At 45.1% G+C, this 21,428-nt stretch overlaps 2 protein-coding genes across 2 annotated transcripts in view; one reads left to right on the forward strand and one right to left on the reverse strand.

Moving 5' to 3' along the window:
* The window catches only part of LOC127010339 (glucose dehydrogenase [FAD, quinone]-like), a 99,791-nt gene extending 83,871 nt beyond the window's left edge, over positions 1–15,920 (reverse strand). Inside the window, exon 1 of the mRNA XM_050884270.1 lies at positions 15,814–15,920. The gene's annotated coding sequence lies outside the window, so the exon portion shown is untranslated. The remainder of the gene's footprint in view (positions 1–15,813) is intronic.
* On the forward strand, positions 1,897–20,244 carry LOC127010338 (uncharacterized). Its single transcript, XM_050884269.1, has 19 exons — positions 1,897–2,041; positions 3,148–3,315; positions 3,931–4,069; positions 4,372–4,544; positions 5,511–5,668; positions 7,320–7,406; positions 8,638–8,686; positions 8,977–9,147; positions 9,543–9,687; positions 10,078–10,250; positions 10,665–10,822; positions 11,121–11,207; positions 11,419–11,467; positions 12,156–12,320; positions 13,574–13,709; positions 14,260–14,432; positions 15,823–15,980; positions 16,865–16,951; positions 17,478–20,244. Exons 3-19 carry the CDS (start codon positions 3,933–3,935, stop codon positions 17,490–17,492), a joined length of 2,121 nt encoding a protein of 706 aa, XP_050740226.1. The 5' UTR covers positions 1,897–2,041; positions 3,148–3,315; positions 3,931–3,932; the 3' UTR covers positions 17,493–20,244.
* The last annotated feature ends 1,184 nt before the right edge of the window (positions 20,245–21,428 follow it).

Raw genomic sequence — 21,428 nt, forward strand, 5'->3', positions numbered from 1 at the left:
TTCTTCTTCTTCTTCCCTGTTCATCATCTTTTCTCTGGCATTCTTTTAAGCCTTCTTTTTCTTCTTCCTTATTCATCATCTTTACTCTGGCATTCTTTTATACTCTTCAAAGGAGCATCGTATTACAGGCCCTTCACTTCCTTTTATCTCGTCTTCAGGCCTTGATATCTTAAGTTCCCAGTAGAACCAAATTCGATTCTTCTTCTCTATCATATTTTTCCCAGACATTCTTTTATTCTCCTCAAAGACCATCGTATTGCAAGCATTTCTCTTTCTTTTAGCTCGACTGCATCTCTTGGTCACCTAAATATACCGTCAAAACAAAGGACTCGAATACAGTACTAATCTCCCAACAATGTATTTCTTATGTATTTCTTTTCCATAGATGACCTTCACTTCGCGCTCTCTGCTGGAAGGAATGGTGAGGCGCCGTGGACGACTCAAGAAACCCAGCGCAACCTTCCAGAGATGTGTATTGAGGAGCTATTACGCTGGGCAAATTTTCCGTGGATCTTCAGTCAAACCACGATTCCCGCTAGCGTGGTTCTCATTTGTTTCTTGTTATTGCTGCTGCTGCTGATGGTGAGTAACATACCGTCGTCCTTCTTTGAAATCTATCACAGCTTTGGAAGATCGTGGACACGTCAGAAAACCACGGAAATATGAGAACCACGCCAGCGGAAATCGTGGTTTGACTGAAGATCCACGGAAAATTTGCCCAGTGTAGTAGCCCCTTTAGAGATGTGCGCGTGAGGAAAACGGGAAGGCAGAAGTCGAGAATAGGGCGAGGAGGTCGTTAGATGTGAATTTCCAAAGACGTGAGAGGGGAATGGATGAAGGAAACGAGAGGAAGAGGTATGGGAGGAGCAACGTTTGGTGAGGCCGTTTTGCAGAGGTGGGCGTGACGAGCGGATGAAGTGGACAAGAAGATCAGGTAAACGTAAATGTATAAGAAACTGCGGCCTGAAAAAGGGACATGCGGAAAGAACTGGAGGAAGAGACAAGCAAAATTGAGACTTGAAAACACGGACCCAAAAATATCAACAGGAGGAAGTAACGGACAAAGATGAACGGATTAGAAAACGGACTAAGGAAACGGACAGGACATTCGGACGAGGGACATACGATTAATGGACTGATGTTACGGACGAGACAAATGGACCGGAGAAAGATATGAGACAGGGGGAGAAAAATGGACTGCAAAAAATGGACGTAAAGGGACGCGAGGGAAGGACGATAAATAGAGAGGAAGAGGAAGAACGAGAGAGCAAAATAGAGGAAAGAAGGACGATAGACAACAGGACAAGAGAAAAACACACACACACAAAAAAAAAAAAATAATAATAATAAAATAAAATAAACACTTGCCTCATCTTCCCAAGCTTGATAACAGAAAGAAGCACAAAATAACAACCTTAACAACTCATTTTTCCATCTTTCATTACAGGGAGAGGAACAGAAGGAGCCGAGGACAGATTCTTCAGTGGAGGCAGAAATATTTATAGTGCCCTTTGAACTATTTTGTATTTGTTTATGATATTCTTTCCCTCAGTTTATCGATACTTTGTTTTTTATTTTGTCTCCGCCTGTTCTATGGTTAACTAAAGACAATGTGGACTTTGGAAGGTTCTGTATTTGTTATGTGTGATAGTTTTAAGAATAGTGTTAATATGTAAGACTCCATTCAAACATCTATCCATACATCCATCCCCCTCACCCCCAACACACACAAACACACACATGACACAGTACTTTCATTCACAGCAAACTCACACACACACACACACACACACACACACACACACACACACACACACACACAAGAGCAATAACTAACGGCTGATGATAATACTCTCAAAGGTACGCATTCACGGCACACACACACACACACACACACACACACACACACACACACACACACACACACACACTCACACAACGACCCCCAGCCACGCCACCGTCATGACTTTCTACTACTAATAATAATTTTCCAATCGTTCGCGAGCAGGTGGAGCGAAATGGGGCTACACTGAGGAGAATGGTGAGTGTATGAGTCTTTGTCTATTTGTGTATACTATTTTTTTATACTCCGTTATTTATCCTCTATTCTTCTGTACTCTATTTTTGTTTTTATTTTTATACTGTTTTTTTTATACTAATTTTATTTTCTACACTACGTATTTTTATTTATTTTTTTATTTCTATTTTATGTCTTTTTATTCTCTGTTTTTTTATGCTCTTTATTTTTATACTCATTTTATTTTCTACACTATGTTTTTTTTTTCATCTGTCTTTTTATTCTGTTTTCTATACTCTGTTTCTATATTGTCTGTCTCTGTCTCTCCGTCTCTGTCTGTCTTTCTCTCTCTCTAGCTCTTTCTATATTCTCACAACTTCTTTCACACACAGATCATAAACCCAAAGCGAAACTGTATTGATAAAGCTATAAAGTTAAACAATATATATAAACAACGAACATAAACTGTATTGATAAAGCTATAAAGTTAAACAATATATATAAACAACGAACATAAACTGTATTGATAAAGCTATAAAGTTAAACAATATATATAAACAACGAACGTAAACTGTATTGATAAAGCTATAAAGTTAAACAATATATATAAACAACGAACATAAACTGTATCAAAAAAGACAAAGTAAAACTGTATTGATATTATTTCTTGGCTTTCCCTCCGTACATCCTTCCATTCCTCCACTCTCCAGACAAACACAATTACTCCCTGGTTTTCCTCCTCCCTTCCCTATCTTCCCTCCCCCTCCCCCTTAACCCTATCCGATCCGAGGGGGGAGAAATCTGGCCTCCCCTCATGCACTTCCATCAAAACGATACACTTTTTTTTCTTTTTTCACTTTCCACTAGCTTCTTTTCACTCATTATTCATTATTGTTTTAAACTATTGATTCGGTAGCAGTACTTAGTGTTCATGAGCGTTATCGTTGTTCAGATAGAGGAGTACGATGCAAGGTGTTATGAGCGTCAACATTTGAAAACGTCGGATCGGATAGGGTTAAATGTTTGTATGAGCCCCGAAATGCTTGAAAAAATGAGCCTTGCAAGTCTAAATTTAGCATCCTTCCGCCTTCCTCCTCCCTCCACCTCACCCTTCCCCCTCCCTCCTCCAGGCCCTAAAACCTGGCCGAAAAACTTCCCCCTCTGCGCCGGGTCGAGGCAGTCCCCCGTGGCCCTGAGTTCGAAAGAGGCCGTGGGCGAGTTCCCCTTCATCCCCTTCACCTTCGAGAACTACAGGAAGATCCCCGAGACCGCCATTCTCCTCAACAACGGACACACAGGTGAGTCAGGAGCAGCGTTGCCAAATTATCGTACTCAAAACATCGCATTTATCACTTCCAGGGCCCAAAACTTTTTTACCCACACGTATAACGAAATTCTAGTTAAAGTTCTCGTTAAAAGCATTACTTATTGGCGTTTGTTTGCGATAGCTGTGACTCAGAAACCTGAAAATACGATGTGCTGAGTGGCTGAATACGATAATTTGGAAACCCTAGTCAGAAGTAAGGTTTCAAAGGCCGCGTTCTTCCCTCTCAAAAAGGCTGATTTCAGAAAATGCTCCGTCGGATATTATTTGGAATGAGTGGGTTGAGGGATTTTTTTTTTTTTTCTATTCTCCAGGAAGAGTAGCAGGTTACTACTCATTTTTTGTTTCTTAAGTTGGGTCTACAATATCGGTAAGCTTTCATGTTGGGGCCTGTTGGTCGGCCCCAGTCCGTTAGAGGCGCAGGCAATTATTTTATAGTGGCGCCATTTTGCTTGGCTCGCCCAGCCACCTGAGTGTCTGAATGACTATTGAAGTTTTAACTGAATCGCATGCTGTTTCTTAATCCTCATCCATACACCAATCTTTTATCTGTCACTCGTCACGCCTCACCCCCGCCCCTCGCCGGCAGCCATGGTCATGGTGGAGCAGCACGCGGAGCCGGCGGTGGTGGGCGGCGACCTGGAGGGCAAGTACAAGTTCCTGCAGCTCCACTTCCACTGGGGCAAGGTCACGACCGAGGGCTCCGAGCACACCATCGACGGCAAGAGGTGAGGACACGCGCGGCGAGCCCTTCTTGGTTTATATCGACTGGTCCAGCACTTTATATATATTTCTTATAGCACCGGTAGGCTTTCTTGAGGGTTTGTTGCTGGTTGGCCCCATCCCGTTAGGGTGCAGGCAAGTGTTTAAGTGGCGCCATTTTGTCTGACCCCTGCTGCTCCCCGGAGACCCACTTGATCCTTTTTAGAGAGGATCTTTAAAGGAGTCCAGGTTGACAGGTGGTCATCAGGACAGCATGTGGGTATTTTTCAGCCACTCGGCATACTGACCGGTTCACTTCTTCCCCAAGGTTCCCGGGCGAGGTTCACCTCGTCCACTTCAAAGAGAAATACGGGACGGTGGCCGAGGCGTCTAACTTCGAGGACGGCATCGCTGTGCTCGGCGTGATGCTCGAGTCCTCCGTCGAGGACAACCCGGACCTCAACCCCATCATTGAGAACCTCGTCAAGATCCGCAAGGCCGGTGAGTGTTCGGGTGTTAGCGGCGAGGGCGGGTTGGTATTCTCAGACGCCTCAGCCTCTCACAGCAACTATTTTCAAAGGCCACAAAGAAGATCAATCGTGTTCTAATAAGTGTTTTTAGGCTCGTGGTACAGAGGAAGGATCAAACTACCACTAGGGCCATTAAAACTACCTCTGGAAATTTCCAAAACTCCTACGAAAACCGTGTCATATATGTGAGACTGGGCGACGGAATGTGTTGAAAATATAGACCTCGGGATCATGACCAGCGAGGGTGAAGATGCCAAGGACTCTAATGATACCCAGAACCATAGTGTAGGAGAGTTTGGCCAACGTGATCACAGCCGCCATGTTGCTACCGAAAGAGCACCTCGTAATATAAATTGATCCTGATACAATAATGTTTTTTTTTCTTGTGCTCTAGGTATCGTCATGATCTCGATGAAGGACTTAGAGCACAGAAAAAAAATATTGTACCTGCAGCAACTGAATCTCGGGCAGTTATTTTGGTAACAACACGGCGCCTGTAATATAGCTGGCCACACTCTTCTACAGGAATTACTAGTTTGTCTTTGTCTCTGTCTGTCTTTGTTTTCTATGTCGATCTATAAGAACATAAGAACATAAGAACATAAGGAGTCTGCAAGAGGCCAGTTCACCTATACAAGGCAGCTCCTGGAAGCCTAACTCCACCTTACCTCACTATCCGTGAATTTATCCAACCTCTTCTTGAATGCATCTATGGTAATGGTATCCACAACATGACTGCCAAGTCTGTTCCATTCATCCACTAATCTATTGGTAAACTAATCCTTGCCTATGTCTTTGTTGAATCTGAATTTATCTAACTTAAAACCATTGCTACGTGTCCTACCTGGGTATTTTACAACCAAAACCCTATTGACATCCCCTATCTATCTATCTATCTATCTATCTTTCTATCAATCCATCCATCTGTCTATTACAGAGACCGAGACTGAAATCCATCCCTTCGCCCTACAATCTCTACTGCCGAGGAACACCGAAGCCTTCTTCCGCTACCACGGGTCCCTCACCACCCCGACCTGCAACGAGATCGTGGTGTGGACGGTCTTCAGGGACACCATCCGTATCTCCGCCAAGCAGGTATGCCCCGCGAGTGTTCAAAGGACCGTCCTGTATGCCAACCAACAGCAAACAGCATCGAAGGCGTAACTCCTAACATAACCTAACCTTGCACAGACAAAAAGGGACGGTGGCACAATTTGAAGAAACTATATACTTGAAACATAGTAAACAAAAGCGAGATTTCGAAGAGGCGTAACAAAAACAGTCTCACAGCATCAGTTAATCAAGTCAAATCCAATATAGTGAGCCATTTAATCCTATCTCTGCGTGCTGTGGTAAAGTCATCCTGTCTCACACTCCCCCTCTTTCCTTTTCTGTGGTTTTTTTTTATTATTTTAGCGGTACAATTATTTTCTTTTTGTTTTTGTAGGTATTTTCTATTGTTGTTATCCTTATGCCCTTAAGCTGCTTTCATTACTTCAAAACAACACGTCTCCGTCTTTAGTCCTTAGCTGGCCTTCACCAAATATGTCCCACTCGCCTCTTCTAACCCTCCATCCTCCCCCCCGTCTCTCCCTGCCCCTTACCCTTCCTTCGCCCCACTCACCGCCCTTAGAACTGCTCCCCTTACTCTAAAAAAAAAAAAACATCCTCGTTCTTTAGTCATATATGTCCCCCTCGCCTCATCTAACCCTCCATCCTCTCGTCCCTTACCCTTCCCTCGCCCCGCTCACCGCCCTTAAAACTGCTCCCCTTACTGTAAACAAACAAATACATCCTCAGTCTTTAGTTGGTCCGAGTCAAAAATGTCCAACTCACCTCTTCTTACATCCCTTAACCCCCCAAAAAAGTCCCCTCTTTGCCCCTCCCTTCCGTCAACATCCCTCCTCCCGCCCACCGCCCTTAAAACTGCCCCCCTTACTGTAAACAAATAAATACATCCTCAGTCTTTAGCTGGTCCCACTCACCTCTTCTCACCCCTTAACCCCCCAGAAAGTCCCCTCTTTGCCCCTCAACGCCCTCCTCCCTCCCTTCCGTCAACATCCCCCCTCCCGCCCATCGCCCTTAAAACTGCTCCCCTTACTGTAAACAAGCAAATACATCCTCAGTCTTTACCTGGTCCCACTCACCTCTTCTCATCCCTTAACCCCCCAAAAAAGTCCCCTCGTCGCCCCTCAACGCCCTCCTCCCTCCCTTCCGTCAACATCCCTCCTCCCGCCCACCGCCCTTAAAACTGCTCCCCTTACTGTAAACAAATAAATACATCCTCAGTCTTTAGCTGGTCCCACTCACCTCTTCTCATCCCTTAACCCTCCAAAAAGTCCCCTCTTTGCCCCTCAACGCCCTCCTCCCTCCCTTCCGTTAACATCCCTCCTCCCGCCCACCGCCCTTAAAACTGCTCCCCTTACTGTAAACAAACAAATACATCCTCAGTCTTTAGCTGGTCCCACTCACCTCTTCTCACCCCTTAACCCCCCAAAAAGTCTCCTCGTCGCCCCTCAACGCCCTCCTCCCTCCCTTCCGTTAACATCCCTCCTCCCGCCCACCGCCCTTAAAACTGCTCCCCTTACTGTAAACAAACAAATACATCCTTAGTCTTTACCTGGTCCCACTCACCTTTTCTCAACCCTTAACCCCCCAAAAAACTCCCATCTTCGTCCCAACACATCCTCGTCCCTCCCTTCCGTCAACATCCCTCCTCCCAATCACCGCCACGCTCTCCCCTCAGCTCGCTCAGTTCAGGACACTCACGGACGATCACGGCAACCTTCTGGTGGAGAACTTCCGACCCCTGCAACCCCTCAACGGACGGGAGGTAAGCATTGTACCCTCCCTCCTCACTCCTCCCCTTCCTCCAACCCCTCACCCATCCCTTCTCCCGTCATGAAGTGTGGTTATATACATCGTTGCCAAATTGTCGTACTCAGCCTCTTATATTTGTCGATTATAACCAACCCAAAACTGTCTCCTCACTCCAATAACTGGTTTCATGTATAGTTATCGTTAAAATGGTTAGTTATTGGTGCTTCTTGGCAATAATTATGAGTCAGAAGCCAGAAAATAAGATGATCTGAGTACGATAACATGACAACGGTGGTTACAGATGGTAAGACATTTATAAAGCCCGTATTTCTAAACGTATCGCGTCTCAGTTCGCCTGTTTGAAAAGCCTCTCGTAGAAGTTGGAGGAATTTCATGGAGTGTTTCGTGATCCCAGTGATAGATTTGCATGACTTCTCCACCATGAACGGGAGAGTCCCCATGAAAACCCGGTTAATGTTCTCTGTGTCCTTGCGAAATAATCTTAGTGGGAGCCTGATACGTTTAAGAAAATGGACCTTATACTTGTAACAAAGGAAGGGAGAGGATTGGGACACTTTTAACAGAGGAAGAGAAAGGTATGCATGGGTCACTTTCAACAGAGGAAGAGAGAGGTATGCATGGGTCACTTTCAACAGAGGAAGAGAGAGGTATGCATGGGTCACTTTCAACAAAGGAAGAGAGGTATGCATGGGTCACTTTCAACAGAGGAAGAGAGAGGTATGCATGGGTCACTTTCAACAGAGGAAGAGAGAGGTATGCATGGGTCACTTTCAACAAAGGAAGAGAGGTATGCATGGGTCACTTTCAACAAAGGAAGAGAGGTATGCATGGGTCACTTTCAACAGAGAAAGAGAGAGGTATGCATGGGTCACTTTCAACAGAGGAAGAGAGAGGTATGCATGGGTCACTTTCAACAGAGGAAGAGAGAGGTATGGGTCACTTTCAACAGAGGAAGAGAGAGGTATGCATGGGTCACTTTCAACAGAGGAAGAGAGAGGTATGGGTCACTTTCAACAGAGGAAGAGAGAGGTATGGGTCACTTTCAACAGAGGAAGAGAGAGGTATGCATGGGTCACTTTCAACAAAGGAAAAGAGGTATGCATGGGTCACTTTCAACAGAGGAAGAGGCATGGGTCACTTTCAACACAGACAGAGGTATGAGTCTCCTTTATCCAATGCACAGCTACGCCAGATAAGATGACGATGCCTTCCCTCCCCCGCAGGTCGAGATTGGTCGCGCCAGGGCCTACTGGAGCTACATCCCCCCCTTCGGTGAGTGGCTAATGAACGATGGAAGACCCGGAGCAATATAAGAGGGTTTGGCTAACTTCTTTTTTTAGGAGCAGCGTTTAGCGGGCTTTCTTCCTACACGTTTTTTTTATGCCCTTGAGTTTTTTTTTTTTTTACAGCAGGGCAAAAAAGTAAACATTAATAAAAAAAAAAAAAAAGCCCGCTACTCGCTGCTCCTAAAAAGAATCCAAAGTTGCTTCCTTTCCTGTAAAAAAAAATCCACATTTATTTCACAAGAACTAAAAGGTCTTGTTCCTCTCTCCCCCGCACAGACCCCTACAACTGGCCCAAAAATTACCCCACGTGTGGCTCCAAGAAGCGCCAGTCACCCGTCCCCCTCGAGACTAAGTCGGCCGTTGGCGAGTTCCCGAGGCTGACCTTGGGCTTCAAGAACTACGACGTCGTCCCTAAGGCCCAGACCCTCATCAACACCGGTGAAGTCGGTACGTGTGAGCCTCTGTTCCTTACGCCTGCCCTTCTATTCCCCGCCCCCGAAATTCCCGGTGATAATTTTACATGAGTTTTGCCCCAAGAGCGGGAAAATCACCCATGGGAGAAGAGTGTATCAAGACAGAAATAAAAAATCATCTTTCCTTCCTTTCCGTCTAATCCTACGCATCTTCCGCTCATCTTTTATTCTGTCGCTGATAAGCTGATCAATACTTTCATCTTTCCTCCACCCATCCGTTCCACCCATCCCAGCTACATAACATACACTTCTTTTTGGTTTTATTTTTATACAGTCTAATATCCCCTTAAAACCTACTGCCACTAGTTATGCCCATTGATCTCACCCTCCGTTCCCTCCCTTATCGTTCCTTCCACACTTCCCCAACAGCTCAAGTGCTAACGATCTTCTCGGAGGGCGTTGTTGCCAGCATCCAAGGTGGTGACCTCGAAGGGAAGTACCGGCTGCTGCAGTACCACATTCACTGGGGAGGATTGAGCAGCGTGGGGTCCGAGCACACCATTGACGGCAAGAGGTGAGCCAGACAGACAGACAGACAGATAGATAGATAGATAGAAACAGACAAATGGACAGCTAGATAAAATACGTTAAAACTACATACAGGAAGAAGTGGAGAGCGTTGGGAGAGGTCTTCGTCTTCAACCATATAGTAATGACTGACTGAATGATGATGAAGATGATGACGGAAAACAGATAGACAGATAAATAGATATAGATAGATAGATGATACATAATTAATAGATATAGATACATGTACACTAACACTATAGAGAGGGAGACGGATAGCGCTGGGAAACGCCATCATCTTAAACTATATAACAATAACCGAATGAATGAATGATGACGATGACGAAGAAGCGAATGATAGCCATAGTAATAATACCCCGAATCCTCCACCCTTCAGATTCTCGGCCGAGCTCCACTTGGTCCACTACAAGGCCAGTTACGGCACGGTGGCTGAGGCGATCAAGTTCCCCAACGGCATAGCGGTGTTGGGCATCATGCTGGAGATTAGCAAGGAGGACAACCCCAAGCTGGCGCCCATCATTGAGAAGCTATCGGAGGTCCACGAAGCCAGTATGTGTTGTGTGTGTGGGGGGAGGGGGATGTTAGGGATGTGAGAGGGGGGATGTTGTGGGTGTGAGGGAGGGTAATGTGTAGGGGGTAGTTTTGTGAGTGTGTGTTGGGTGAGTTGAAGGGAGGGGACACAGCAGGAATGGAGGAAGGAAGAAAGGAGAAGGAGAATAGGCGAATAACTTTAGAATGCGTAAAAAGCGTTGAAGACAGTGAATACGATGACAGTGATAGTGGTGATAGAAAGGAGAATGAGAATAAGTATAAGAAAAAGAACAAGAAACGCAAATAAATACACAAACTAACTAATTATAACCCTCCTTCCTCCCCCTCTCTCTTACACCCATCTCCCTTCCTACCATCCTCCCCACTCTCCCCCTCCCCCACACACACACCTGCCCTCATCAACCCGTGCAGAGGAGGAGGTTGAGATCCACCCCTTCCCACTGAAGAACCTGCTGCCCGCCAACACCGACAGCTTCTTCCGCTACGAGGGCTCCCTTACCACCCCGACCTGCGACGAAGTGGTCATCTGGACGGTGTTCAAGACCCCCATCACCATCTCCGAGAAGCAGGTGAAGCGAGTCTGCCTTTGATCAGTGTTATGTCTTTCTTATCTCCGTCAGAAAGGTGTTAAAGATCCTCCCACATATATTGCATCTTTACCATCTCCAACGGACTCTTGTCAATCATTCTAACATCATCTGCTTGAAAACAATGACACCAAAACTCTGAAACCTGCAACCAGAAATTCCAACACCATCTGCCTGCCACCTTTAAACATCTAACATCAAAAATTCCAACACCATCTGCCTCCCACCATTAATACCTGCCTCCCACCTTCACACACCTGACGCCCACCTTTGCCCGCAGCTTAACGAGTTGCGGATGCTGCGGAACGAGGCGGGTCAGATCCTGCAGAACAACTTCCGCCCTCTGCAGCCTCTCAGCGGGCGCGAGGTGAGTCAGTGAGTGAGTCAGTCAGTGAGTCAATGGGATGTATTCAGAGTACCCAGCCAGCGGATGTCACCAGCGGCTACGTCTTTGTGCCCACGAAGCTTGAACTATTCTTTCAATTATCGTAAATTACCTCTGTTTCCCTGAGACTTGTAGCAATTACATTATCTATCTATTAGTTTATCTGTCTATATCATCTCTATCTCACACACAGGTCGAGATACAAAGTCTTAAACGTCACTGGTCCTACGTTGGTGAGACAGGTAAGGTTCTTTATCTTTTTTATCATCTGAAGGGGAAGGCTTAGAGGAAGAGGAGAGGAGAAGAAGGAGGAGGAGAAGGGGGAGGAGGAGGAGGAGGAGGCGGAGGAAGAGGGAATGAACAGGCAACATAGCAACCACGGGCACCACCACCACCACCCCTACCACTACCACCACCACCACCACCACTACCACCACCACCACCATAACCCCCACTAACATCACCAATATCACTTTTTTTTCCATCATAAGTCATCTTCAACTTCCTATTTTTTTTATTCTCCTGTTCTCTGTCTCTGTCCTCTTCCATTCTTTTCCTCCATACATCTCCCTCAACTATTTTTTTTCTTCCATCACCATCCAGTATTATTTTCCCCCAGGGGCTGAAAACTGGGCCGAGATCTACCCCACGTACCCCCAGCTAACTTTTTTTCTCCATACTGACCAGGTTATTTTCCTATATTTTCCTCCATACAACTATTTTCTTTCTTCCATCACCATCCTCCATATAACTATTTTTTTTCTTCCATCACCATCCAGTATTATTTTCCCCCAGGGCCTGAAAACTGGGCCAATATCTACCCCTAACTTTTTTCTCCCTTCAGACCACGTTCCTCGCCATCTTTTCCTCCATACATCTCCCTCAACTATTTTTTTTCTTCCATCACCATCCAGTATCGTTTTCCCCCAGGGCCTGAACACTGGGCCGAGATCTACCCCACGTGCAAGGGCAATAGACAGTCTCCCGTGAACCTCGTAACCAGCATAGCCGTCAAGCAGCAATTCGCCTCCTTCTCCTTCGAGAACTACGAGGCGACGCCCACCACGATGAAGATCGCAAACAACGGCCACACAGGTAAAGGCACCGCCGATAAACTGTTATTTAATCGGCCACATAAGTAAGATGTCAAGCTGATGAACAGTTGAAAGGTTAGACAGGTAGGAAGGCCCCCCCCTCCCTAGTGTTAATTGTTTGGCCACACAGGTAAAAGCACCCCCGATAGGCTGTTTTTTTGATCGGACACACAAGTAAGATGTCAAGCTGATGGACTGTTGAAAGGTTAGACAGGTAGGTAGCCCCACCCCCACCCCCCCGATAGTGTTAATTGATAGGCCACACAGGTAAGATGTCAAGCTAATGGACTGGTCAAAGGTTAGACAGGTAGGTAGCCCCACCCCCACCCCCCCGATAGTGTTAATTGATAGGCCACACAGGTAAGATGTCAAGCTAATGGACTGGTCAAAGGTTAGACAGGTAGGAAGCCCCACCCCCACCCCCCGATAGTGTTAATTGATCGGCCACACAGGTAAGATGTCAAGCTGATGGACTGGTCAAAGGTTATAGAAGTAGGAACCCCACCAATAAACTCTTAATTAGTCGACAACACAGGTGAGACGCCAAGCCAATGCCCTGTACAGAGGTCAAACAGGTAGACAGACTCGCTCAAGGACTGACTGTTCAGCGCAAGAAAAGTAATAAAAAAATGAAATAAAAAAGTGGAAACGAAGGAGACCAAGTTTGAGCCAACAAATATACTTTTAAAGGGTGATCGTCCAGGTGTTCAAATTAGTGACTTAACGGTGCGGGGATCATGTTTCTTAAAGGCCCCTCTAAGCGAATTAATCAGAAAAATTCATCACTCACGCAAACCATTTCATAATATACATATATCAACGCATTTGTGATCAGTTTATCTATCATCTATTTTGGGGGGTTTATATCATGGCAAAAATTTGGCCCGTCGCTGGTACACGGTAAAGCCACAAATTTGGACCGTCGCTGGTACACGGTAAAGCCACAAATTTGGCCCGTCGCTGGTACACGGTAAAGCCACAAATTTGGCCCGTCGCTGGTACACGGTAAAGCCACAAATTTGGCCCGTCGCTGGTACACGGTAAAGGCACAAATTTGGCCCGTCGCTGGTACACGGTAAAGCAACAAATTTGGCCCGTCGCTGGTACACGGTAAAGCAACAAATTTGACCCGTCGCTGGCACACGGTAAAGCCACAAATTTGGCCTGTCGTTGCTACCGGGTTAAGGTGGGCAAGGTTTCTTTTCGAGGCTATCGTAAACTGAGACTCCTCCTCCTCCTCCTCCACCACCACAGCGCAGGTCATGGCGGAGAGCACCAAGCCAGGCATGATCATCGGCGGTGGTCTGGAGAAGTACACTTTCCTCCAGTTCCACTTCCACTGGGGAGCGGACAACTCCAAGGGCTCCGAGCACACCATCGATGGCAAGAGGTAAAGGTCACACGGACATGAAGAAAAGAAAAAAAGAAACACACACACACACACACACACAGGACACCTCTTCTCACGTAATTGACTGCTCTTTCGGCCACCTCTTCGGATTCTTTACAGGAGCAGCGAGTAGCGGGCTTTTTTTTATTGTTTGCCCTTTTTGTGTGTGCCCTTGTGCTGTCTCCTTTGCTGTAAAACACACACACACACACATACACACACACACACACACACACTAAGCAAGCCTTCCAGTCATCCCCAAAGACAAACACAAGTAGCCACAATTTGGCAACGTTGGGGTCAGGGTTGCCAGATTATCGTATTCACCACATTGTATTCATCCTTTTTAAGCCTCAAACTCTCGTACCTACACAAATGACGAGAGAAAATTGAAGTTAGCGTTAAAACTCCTATTTATTGATGTTTCCATGTGCTTTTTTGCTATAGTTATTGGTCAGAAACTACGAAAATGCAATACGGTGTGTACGATAATTTGGCAAAGCTGGTCACGAGGGAAAGGATGTACTATAACATGGTCGCGGCTTTCCAGGTACCCGGCGGAGCTTCACATGGTGCACTACCGGACCAGCTACGGCTCCGTGGCTGAGGCGGCCAACCACCCCGACGGCATCGCTGTGCTGGGCATCATGCTCGAGAAGACCCATGAAGACAACCCCAAGTTCAAGAATATCATTGAGGGCCTCGCCAAAGTAGTGGAGCCGGGTAAGTCTAAAAGGACGACGGCATTGCTGCTACTTTAGAGGAGGAGGAGGAGGAAAGAGAGGAAATGGAGAGAAGAAAGATAAGAGAGAGAGAGAATGGATGCTGAGTAAGAGAGAAAGAGAAAGAGGAGGAGAAGAAGAAGAAGAAGCCCCATTCACACTGTGCCGACTCTGGGCCACGACAACCCGGCGACTCGGGGTGTACCAGGGTCGGGATTCTCAGACGCCTCCACCTCCCACATCAACTTCTTCCAAAGGCCGAGAAGGAGACTTATCGGGTTTTCATTATTTTTTTTTACATTCATTTTTTTTACAACAAAGGAGACAGCTCAAGGGCACAATAAAAAGTAAACAATATTAAAAAAAAGCCCGCTAATAAAAAAGAAGAAGGGTCATACTAGCACCAGGGTCATTAAACTACCTCTGGAAATGCCCAAAACGCCTATGAAAGCCTTGTCACATATGTGTACTTGGGCGGGGGAGGGTTTGAGAATACGGGCCCAGGTATTGGGTGTGAAATGTTGATGTGAAAGGGTCGCACATGGTCGGAAAGAGGTCTTGAAACGATCGCCGGATACTAATTCTGCACAGTGTGAAGGGGGCCAAGAAGTCGCTGGGTTGTCGTGGCCCGGAATCGGCAAAGGAAACAGACCAAGAGCAAACTGGCATAACTGGCGACACTATAAAGAATTGCCTGCGCCATGACGGGCTTGGGACGACCACCAGCTAGGCCCCTGAAGAAAGCCGACAGGCTGAGACGTAAAAAAAAAAAAAAAATCAAAAACAAATCCCGCAAAATAGCTGCTCCTATAAACAGGGCAGAAGAGTATCCCCAAAAGAATTGTTAGATCTAGTTCCTTGGGTGTCCTGATACTCTCATCTTGAAACAGTTTAAATCATCGGAAGGAAAGAGATATATAAGGTAATTCCAGAGTTGACCAATGAAAGGGAAGAAAGAGTGAAGATACTGGTTAACTCTTGCATTAGTAAGATGGACAACACAGGGATGAGCTTGAGGAGGTATGATAGTATAGGTGAATGCCTAACCTGACCAAACACAAGCTATCGTAATCTATGGTTGCCTTTCAAGGAGCTTAGAGCAACAATGGAACAGCTTACCCAACTCACGTTATTATTAATATGGCGAATGCGTGTATTCAGGGGACACGCAGGTAATAAACTAATACGATCCCAGAGAATTACCTAGATTTATGTATATAGGGGTGAGATGAGCTAGATAGGCTTGGTTTGATTGGGTTAGGCTTTCCTTGTAGATGAAGTATTAGGTAAGCAGACCACTTCCACCACTACGAATAGCCTAACAGCATCCGCCCACCAATAACAAGAGTGAAAGTAAAGAGATCGCTAACACGGGTACTCACCTCCCGCAGAGACAGAGGGAGAGATCGAGCCCTTCCCGCTTCATAACCTGCTGCCGGCCAACACCAGGAACTTCTTCCGCTACGAGGGCTCCCTCACCACGCCCACCTGCAACGAGATCGTGTTATGGACGGTCTTCAAGGAACCCGTCAAGCTATCCGAGAAACAGGTACGCAGCGCCACGGTATTTCTCAAACATATACACACCACCGTTGCCAGATTATCGTACTCAGAGCATCATATTTTCCGGTTTCTGACCCATAACTATTCCCAAGAAACACCAATAATTAACCATTTTAACGAATCTGTATATATGAAGCCAGTTATTGGGGTAAATGAGACAGTTTGGGGTAGAAAATCGGCAAACATAAAAGGCTGAGTACGACAATCTGGCTACGTTGATTATCAAACACCAAACAAGTTGATTTTTTTTACACTTAAATTCCATAAACGAGCACAACATTCATGAACAGGTACACTGATTCTGCGAGCACGTACACAAACCAAGTCGTCTACGATTGTTTCACACACCACTGCTGCTATTCTAGATGTTAACCCGTTTGGTGCGATTGGCACGGATTTCGCCTTCACGGGTAGCCTGGTTACATTATACTCCCAGGTCTCTCTGCCTCTGTGGTGGATCGTGGAGTGTTTCCCATGTGGTATTGGTATGCTGAATTTCCCCTCCCAAGGTGCATGACTTTATATTCTTCTTCACTGAATTCTAACAGCCACTTTTTGCTCCACGTCTGTAGCTTGGTGATTTCTTGTTGGAAATCCGCAGTCAAGGAATTAATGATGAACGACATCTGATGTTTCAAGTGAATAGGAAACTCTGATCAATCTTAATTTCATTCAGACAATTTTAAAACAAATCCAGTGGACTACTTATATGTTTAACACTACAACCCACTAAAACAAATTATTTATATCCTAATAGTAACGTATAGACGATAAACTTTAGAATGGTGTCCTTAAAACGTACCCCAGTGTTTCATGAAGCATCAGGTGGGTGTGTTTCGCGACTTCTGACTCGAGTCGTATTTTAAACAGCTGGAGGAGTTCCGGAAGCTGAAGGACGAGTCGGGGCTGCCGCTGGTCAACAACTTCCGGCCAGTCCAAGACCTCGCGGGACGCACGGTGAGGCGGGGGGCGGGGGGAATTGGAGCGAGGCCTGTGAGGGGTAGAGAATGGATAATGGAGGGGCGGCAGAGGGAGGCGTGGACTGAAGAGACAAAAGATCAACTGTCTCTAAGATTTGTTCAACACTTTATTAAGGCAGACTATATACAATGGGATATTCTGATCACTGAGGATTAAGACTTGGGATATTTTGATCGTTGATACTTAGACTTATACAATGGAATATTAGATCAGTTAGTATTTAGATTTTGATCATTTGTATTTAGGTTTTATACAGTGGGATATCCTGATCATTTAGTATCTAGACTTTATGCAACAGGATATTCTGACCATTTAGCAAACATTACCTCGTTTCTAAAGACCAAATACGGAAGAGACTAACTTGCAACTAAATTCCTATGCACAAAAGCTAATTCAAGAAAATCTAGGAAAGACTAAAGACTCGCGTTCAAAGGTTGCATGCTCTCTTAATAACCCAAATATCGACACTGACCATTAACTATTTTCCCCCTGCCATTCACAGCTGTACATGACCTAGACGGGGGTGAGAGCGGCGGCGGATGCAGCATAATGGAAGAGGAACAACCCTGGCCGGCGACTATCCTGTACCAACAAAACAATAATAGGAGTTTACAAATACACGTAGACTCGCCTGCTGCTCCACCACCACCACCACCAACAACAACAACAACAACAATACCATCACCACTGCAACTACACCCTCAGCCACTATAAATAAAGAGAGGATTGTCCCATACCCTCTAAAAGTAAAATAATTGTAACCTTAATACTCCGTTCACGTTAACATGGCAAGTAAGCTCCTCCCCTTTCCCCAGGTAAGCGTATGTTATTGGCTCATCCACAAGCTAGCCACGCCCCTTCCGAAACAACTCTGCCAATAAAAGATACATGCTAGAAGTGAAATTATGGCGATATATACTGCATTCACGTTAACTTGGCGAGTAAGCTCCTCCCCCTTCCCCAGCAAGCGTATGTCATTGGCTGATTCACAAGCTAGCCACACCCCTTTCTCAATAACTCAGACGATGATTAGATAAAGGATTGTCCCATACCCTCCAAAAGTGAAGCTGCGATGATATATACTCCATTTACGTTAACATGGCGAATAGGCTCCTCCCCTTTCCCCAGAAGCGCATGTCATAGGTTGATTCGCAAGCTAGCCACGCCCCTTTCTCAAATCAGGCTACATGTGATTGGTGGATACTGGAAACGGTTAGATCTTATTGGCGGACGCTGGGTTGGGTTGGTGTGACTTATTTTCCAGGTTACCGTGAATGGGCTATAGTGGAGTTTACAGTCACGTCTCCTCCCTTTCCCCTCTCCTATCCATCACAACACAACAGCTACCATTCCCCAACCAGCCGGCGATATACTTTTCCAACCTTACACTGATGCACCAAAGTCCCCCCTCTCTCAACACCCGCCCCTCCACCACGTCACGTAAGCTTCCGTAACACGTGTAATGTCCGCACCTGCTTCAGTTTAGGCGCAGGGTGAACAAACGGAGAGGGGGATTCGAACATGGTACAGTCACTCATGGAACAGTCGTCTACCCTCGAGAAAGTGACAGATTGAAACAGGACGAAAACATGGGTCATTCGTATGTTGGGATAGGCGTGAGATAGCAATGGTTTTCGCTCTTTCGCTATTCCATCGATCTCAAGGGTGTTCGATGTTATGTGACTGACTGTGCTTTTAAACATATACATAACTGTCTGCACCTACTGTTCTTCAAGATCAGGATGAAATAAAACATGGTACATACATCCATATACACAGTTTCTGCTCCTTATTTTCCCTCCGGTTCAGGGTGAAAAGATGAGAGGGAAACTAAAAGAAATGATATATGTACAGTCCCCCCCCACACACACAAACACAAACATACATAAACACACACAAACAAACAATACAAACAAAATCAAATAAACAAGCAAACAAACACAAACACAAACACACAAACGATGCCGAACACATTTTTCTTTATAATTCTAACCTTCGTATCGTCGCCAGATTGGAGTTTATGTATTTTTGTCTAACGTGATCATCATACATCAGAGACACGCCAGTCCTCATCTTAACAACAATACATAGGTCGTGTATCTAACAACTATTACCAACCGCCTGCCTTTGTATATTAAGTTACTGTTCTCTTATTTCTCAAGCCTCTCGTGGCTTTTCTACCCTTTCTTTTAGCAACATACTGAACCCAGATACTAACCTTGTGCAAATAACAGCTTTGACCAACCACTTATGTCTACATCTTCTGCCCTCTTGTTTATGTACCGTCTCGTGGTTATAACAACACCTACGCCTACCTATAGGGATCAACCAAGGAATCTAAGAGTGTTTATTCTTTAGACTTCTTGGGATCTACTCTCATCGTTGTTTATTTACCTTCTCGTGGCTTCAGCAACACATACAGTAAATCTATGTATACACTTAACAGTCTAACCAACCGCCTGCCTATTGGGATCAACCAAGGAATCTAAGAGTGTATATTCTTTAGACTTCTTGGGATCTACTCTCATCGTTGTTTATTTACCTTCTCGTGGCTTCAACAACACATACACTCCATCTGTGTATACACTTAACAGTCTAACCAACCGCCTGCCTATAAGGATCAACCAAGGAATCTAAGAGTGTATATTCTTTAGACTTCTTGGGATCTACTCTCATCGTTGTTTATTTACCTTCTCGTGGCTTCAACAACACATACACTCCATCTGTGTATACACTTAACAGTCTAACCAACCGCCTGCCTATAGGGATCAACCAAGGAATCTAAGAGTGTATATTCTTTAGACTTCTTGGGATCTACTCTCATCGTTGTTTATTTACCTTCTCGTGGCTTCAACAACACATACACTCCATCTGTGTATACACTTAACAGTCTAACCAACCGCCTGCCTATAGGGATCAACCAAGGAATCTAAGAGTGTATATTCTTTAGACTTCTTGGGATCTACTCTCATCGTTGTTTATTTACCTTCTCGTAGCTTCAACAACACATACACTCCATCTGTGTATACACTTAACAGTCTAACCAACCGCCTGCCTATAGGGATCTACAAAAAGTGTGCATTCTGTAGACTCCTTAGAATCTGCTGTTCTCTTGCTTATGTGTCTTGCAACGGCCGCAATTACAGTCTAGTCCACTGGTTTGCGTCCCTCTATGCACCTGTGCTACCCGTATGTGTCAGTCCTGATGGCCCGGACTGCCTCCAGCTATCTGTTATACGGGTTACTAATAAAATCAAAATTAATGTTGAGTGAGTGTGTGATTTTTTCCTTGCTGGACTTAATGAAGGTTATGTTACTGGTGGTGGTGGTGGTGGTAGTAGTATAGTAGTAGTAGTAGTAGTAGTAGTAGTAGTAGTAGTAGTAGTAGTAGTAGTAGTAGTAGTAGTAGTAGTAGTAGTAGTAGTAGTAGTTGTTGTTGTTGTTGTAGTAGTAGTAGTAGTAGTAGTAGTAGTAGTAGTAGAGACAGTGACAGAGACAGACACAGAGATAGACAGAGACAAACGAACACAGACAACAACGAACTGACAGACAGACAGATACACAGACACACAGACGCACAGACACATAGACAAACAAACAAACAGACAAACAAATAGACAGACAAACAGATAGCCAGACAGACACAGAGACAGATACACACAGACAAAAAATACGAAACACAGATAAACAGGCGCAGAAAGACAGACAAACATACAAAAAAATATAGTCGAAACAAGACCAAACATTCAACAATACACCTTCTCATAAACATCAAAAACATATAATTATGATGAATGTAGGTCGCTTCACTAAGATAACAGAAAACCCCCAAGCAAATCAACGTCAATATGAGATAGCCAAGGGAACAGAGCAGCTGGGACGCGCCATCTCGCCTACTTCCCGAACGGCGGTGCTGACATGTGGCTGTATACGATAGGCTGATACACATTGGCAAGAGGCATTTCCACAGTCTGTATATTTTGGGGGCCATCTAAGAAACGCATTTTTGATGGAGTGACTTTTTTCTTTCTTTTTTTTCGGTACAGGAGATAGACTAAGGGGGGGAAAAATGGTGTGTTAGTGAAATGTCTGATATATGAAAAGAAAGAGAAGAACAAGAGCAAGAACGAGAACACAAGAACTAGAACAAGAAGAACAAGAAAAATAAGAAAATTAAACAAGAGAACAAGAAGAAAAAAAACGAAGAAACATGATGAAAAACGAGAACAAAGAGATCAAGAACAACAAAAACAATAGTCTCAGATATCGGGAACAGGTACATGACACGTTGATAACACGATGGGAGTTGAATCGTTTTATATACATGTCACTCCTTACTCTTTTATGTATATCCGTTTTAACTCTGATAGGCGTGAGAATGTTAATGTGTGTGTCATCGCTCTGTGTGTGTGTGTGTGTGTGTGTGTGTGTGTGTGTGTTTTGAGGGGAAAAG

Source organism: Eriocheir sinensis, chromosome 43, assembly GCF_024679095.1.
Source record: "Eriocheir sinensis breed Jianghai 21 chromosome 43, ASM2467909v1, whole genome shotgun sequence".
In the NCBI taxonomy this organism is placed as follows: Eukaryota; Metazoa; Arthropoda; class Malacostraca; order Decapoda; family Varunidae; genus Eriocheir; species Eriocheir sinensis.

Coding starts and splice junctions, on each gene's coding strand:
- LOC127010338 (XM_050884269.1), top strand. CDS start 3,933: ATGGTCATGGTGGAGCAGCACGCGGAGCCGGCGGTGGTGGGCGGCGAC. Junction 7,407..8,637: donor AACCCCTCAACGGACGGGAG/GTAAGCATTGTA, acceptor CCTCCCCCGCAG/GTCGAGATTGGTCGCGCCAG. Junction 10,823..11,120: donor TCACCATCTCCGAGAAGCAG/GTGAAGCGAGTC, acceptor CTTTGCCCGCAG/CTTAACGAGTTGCGGATGCT.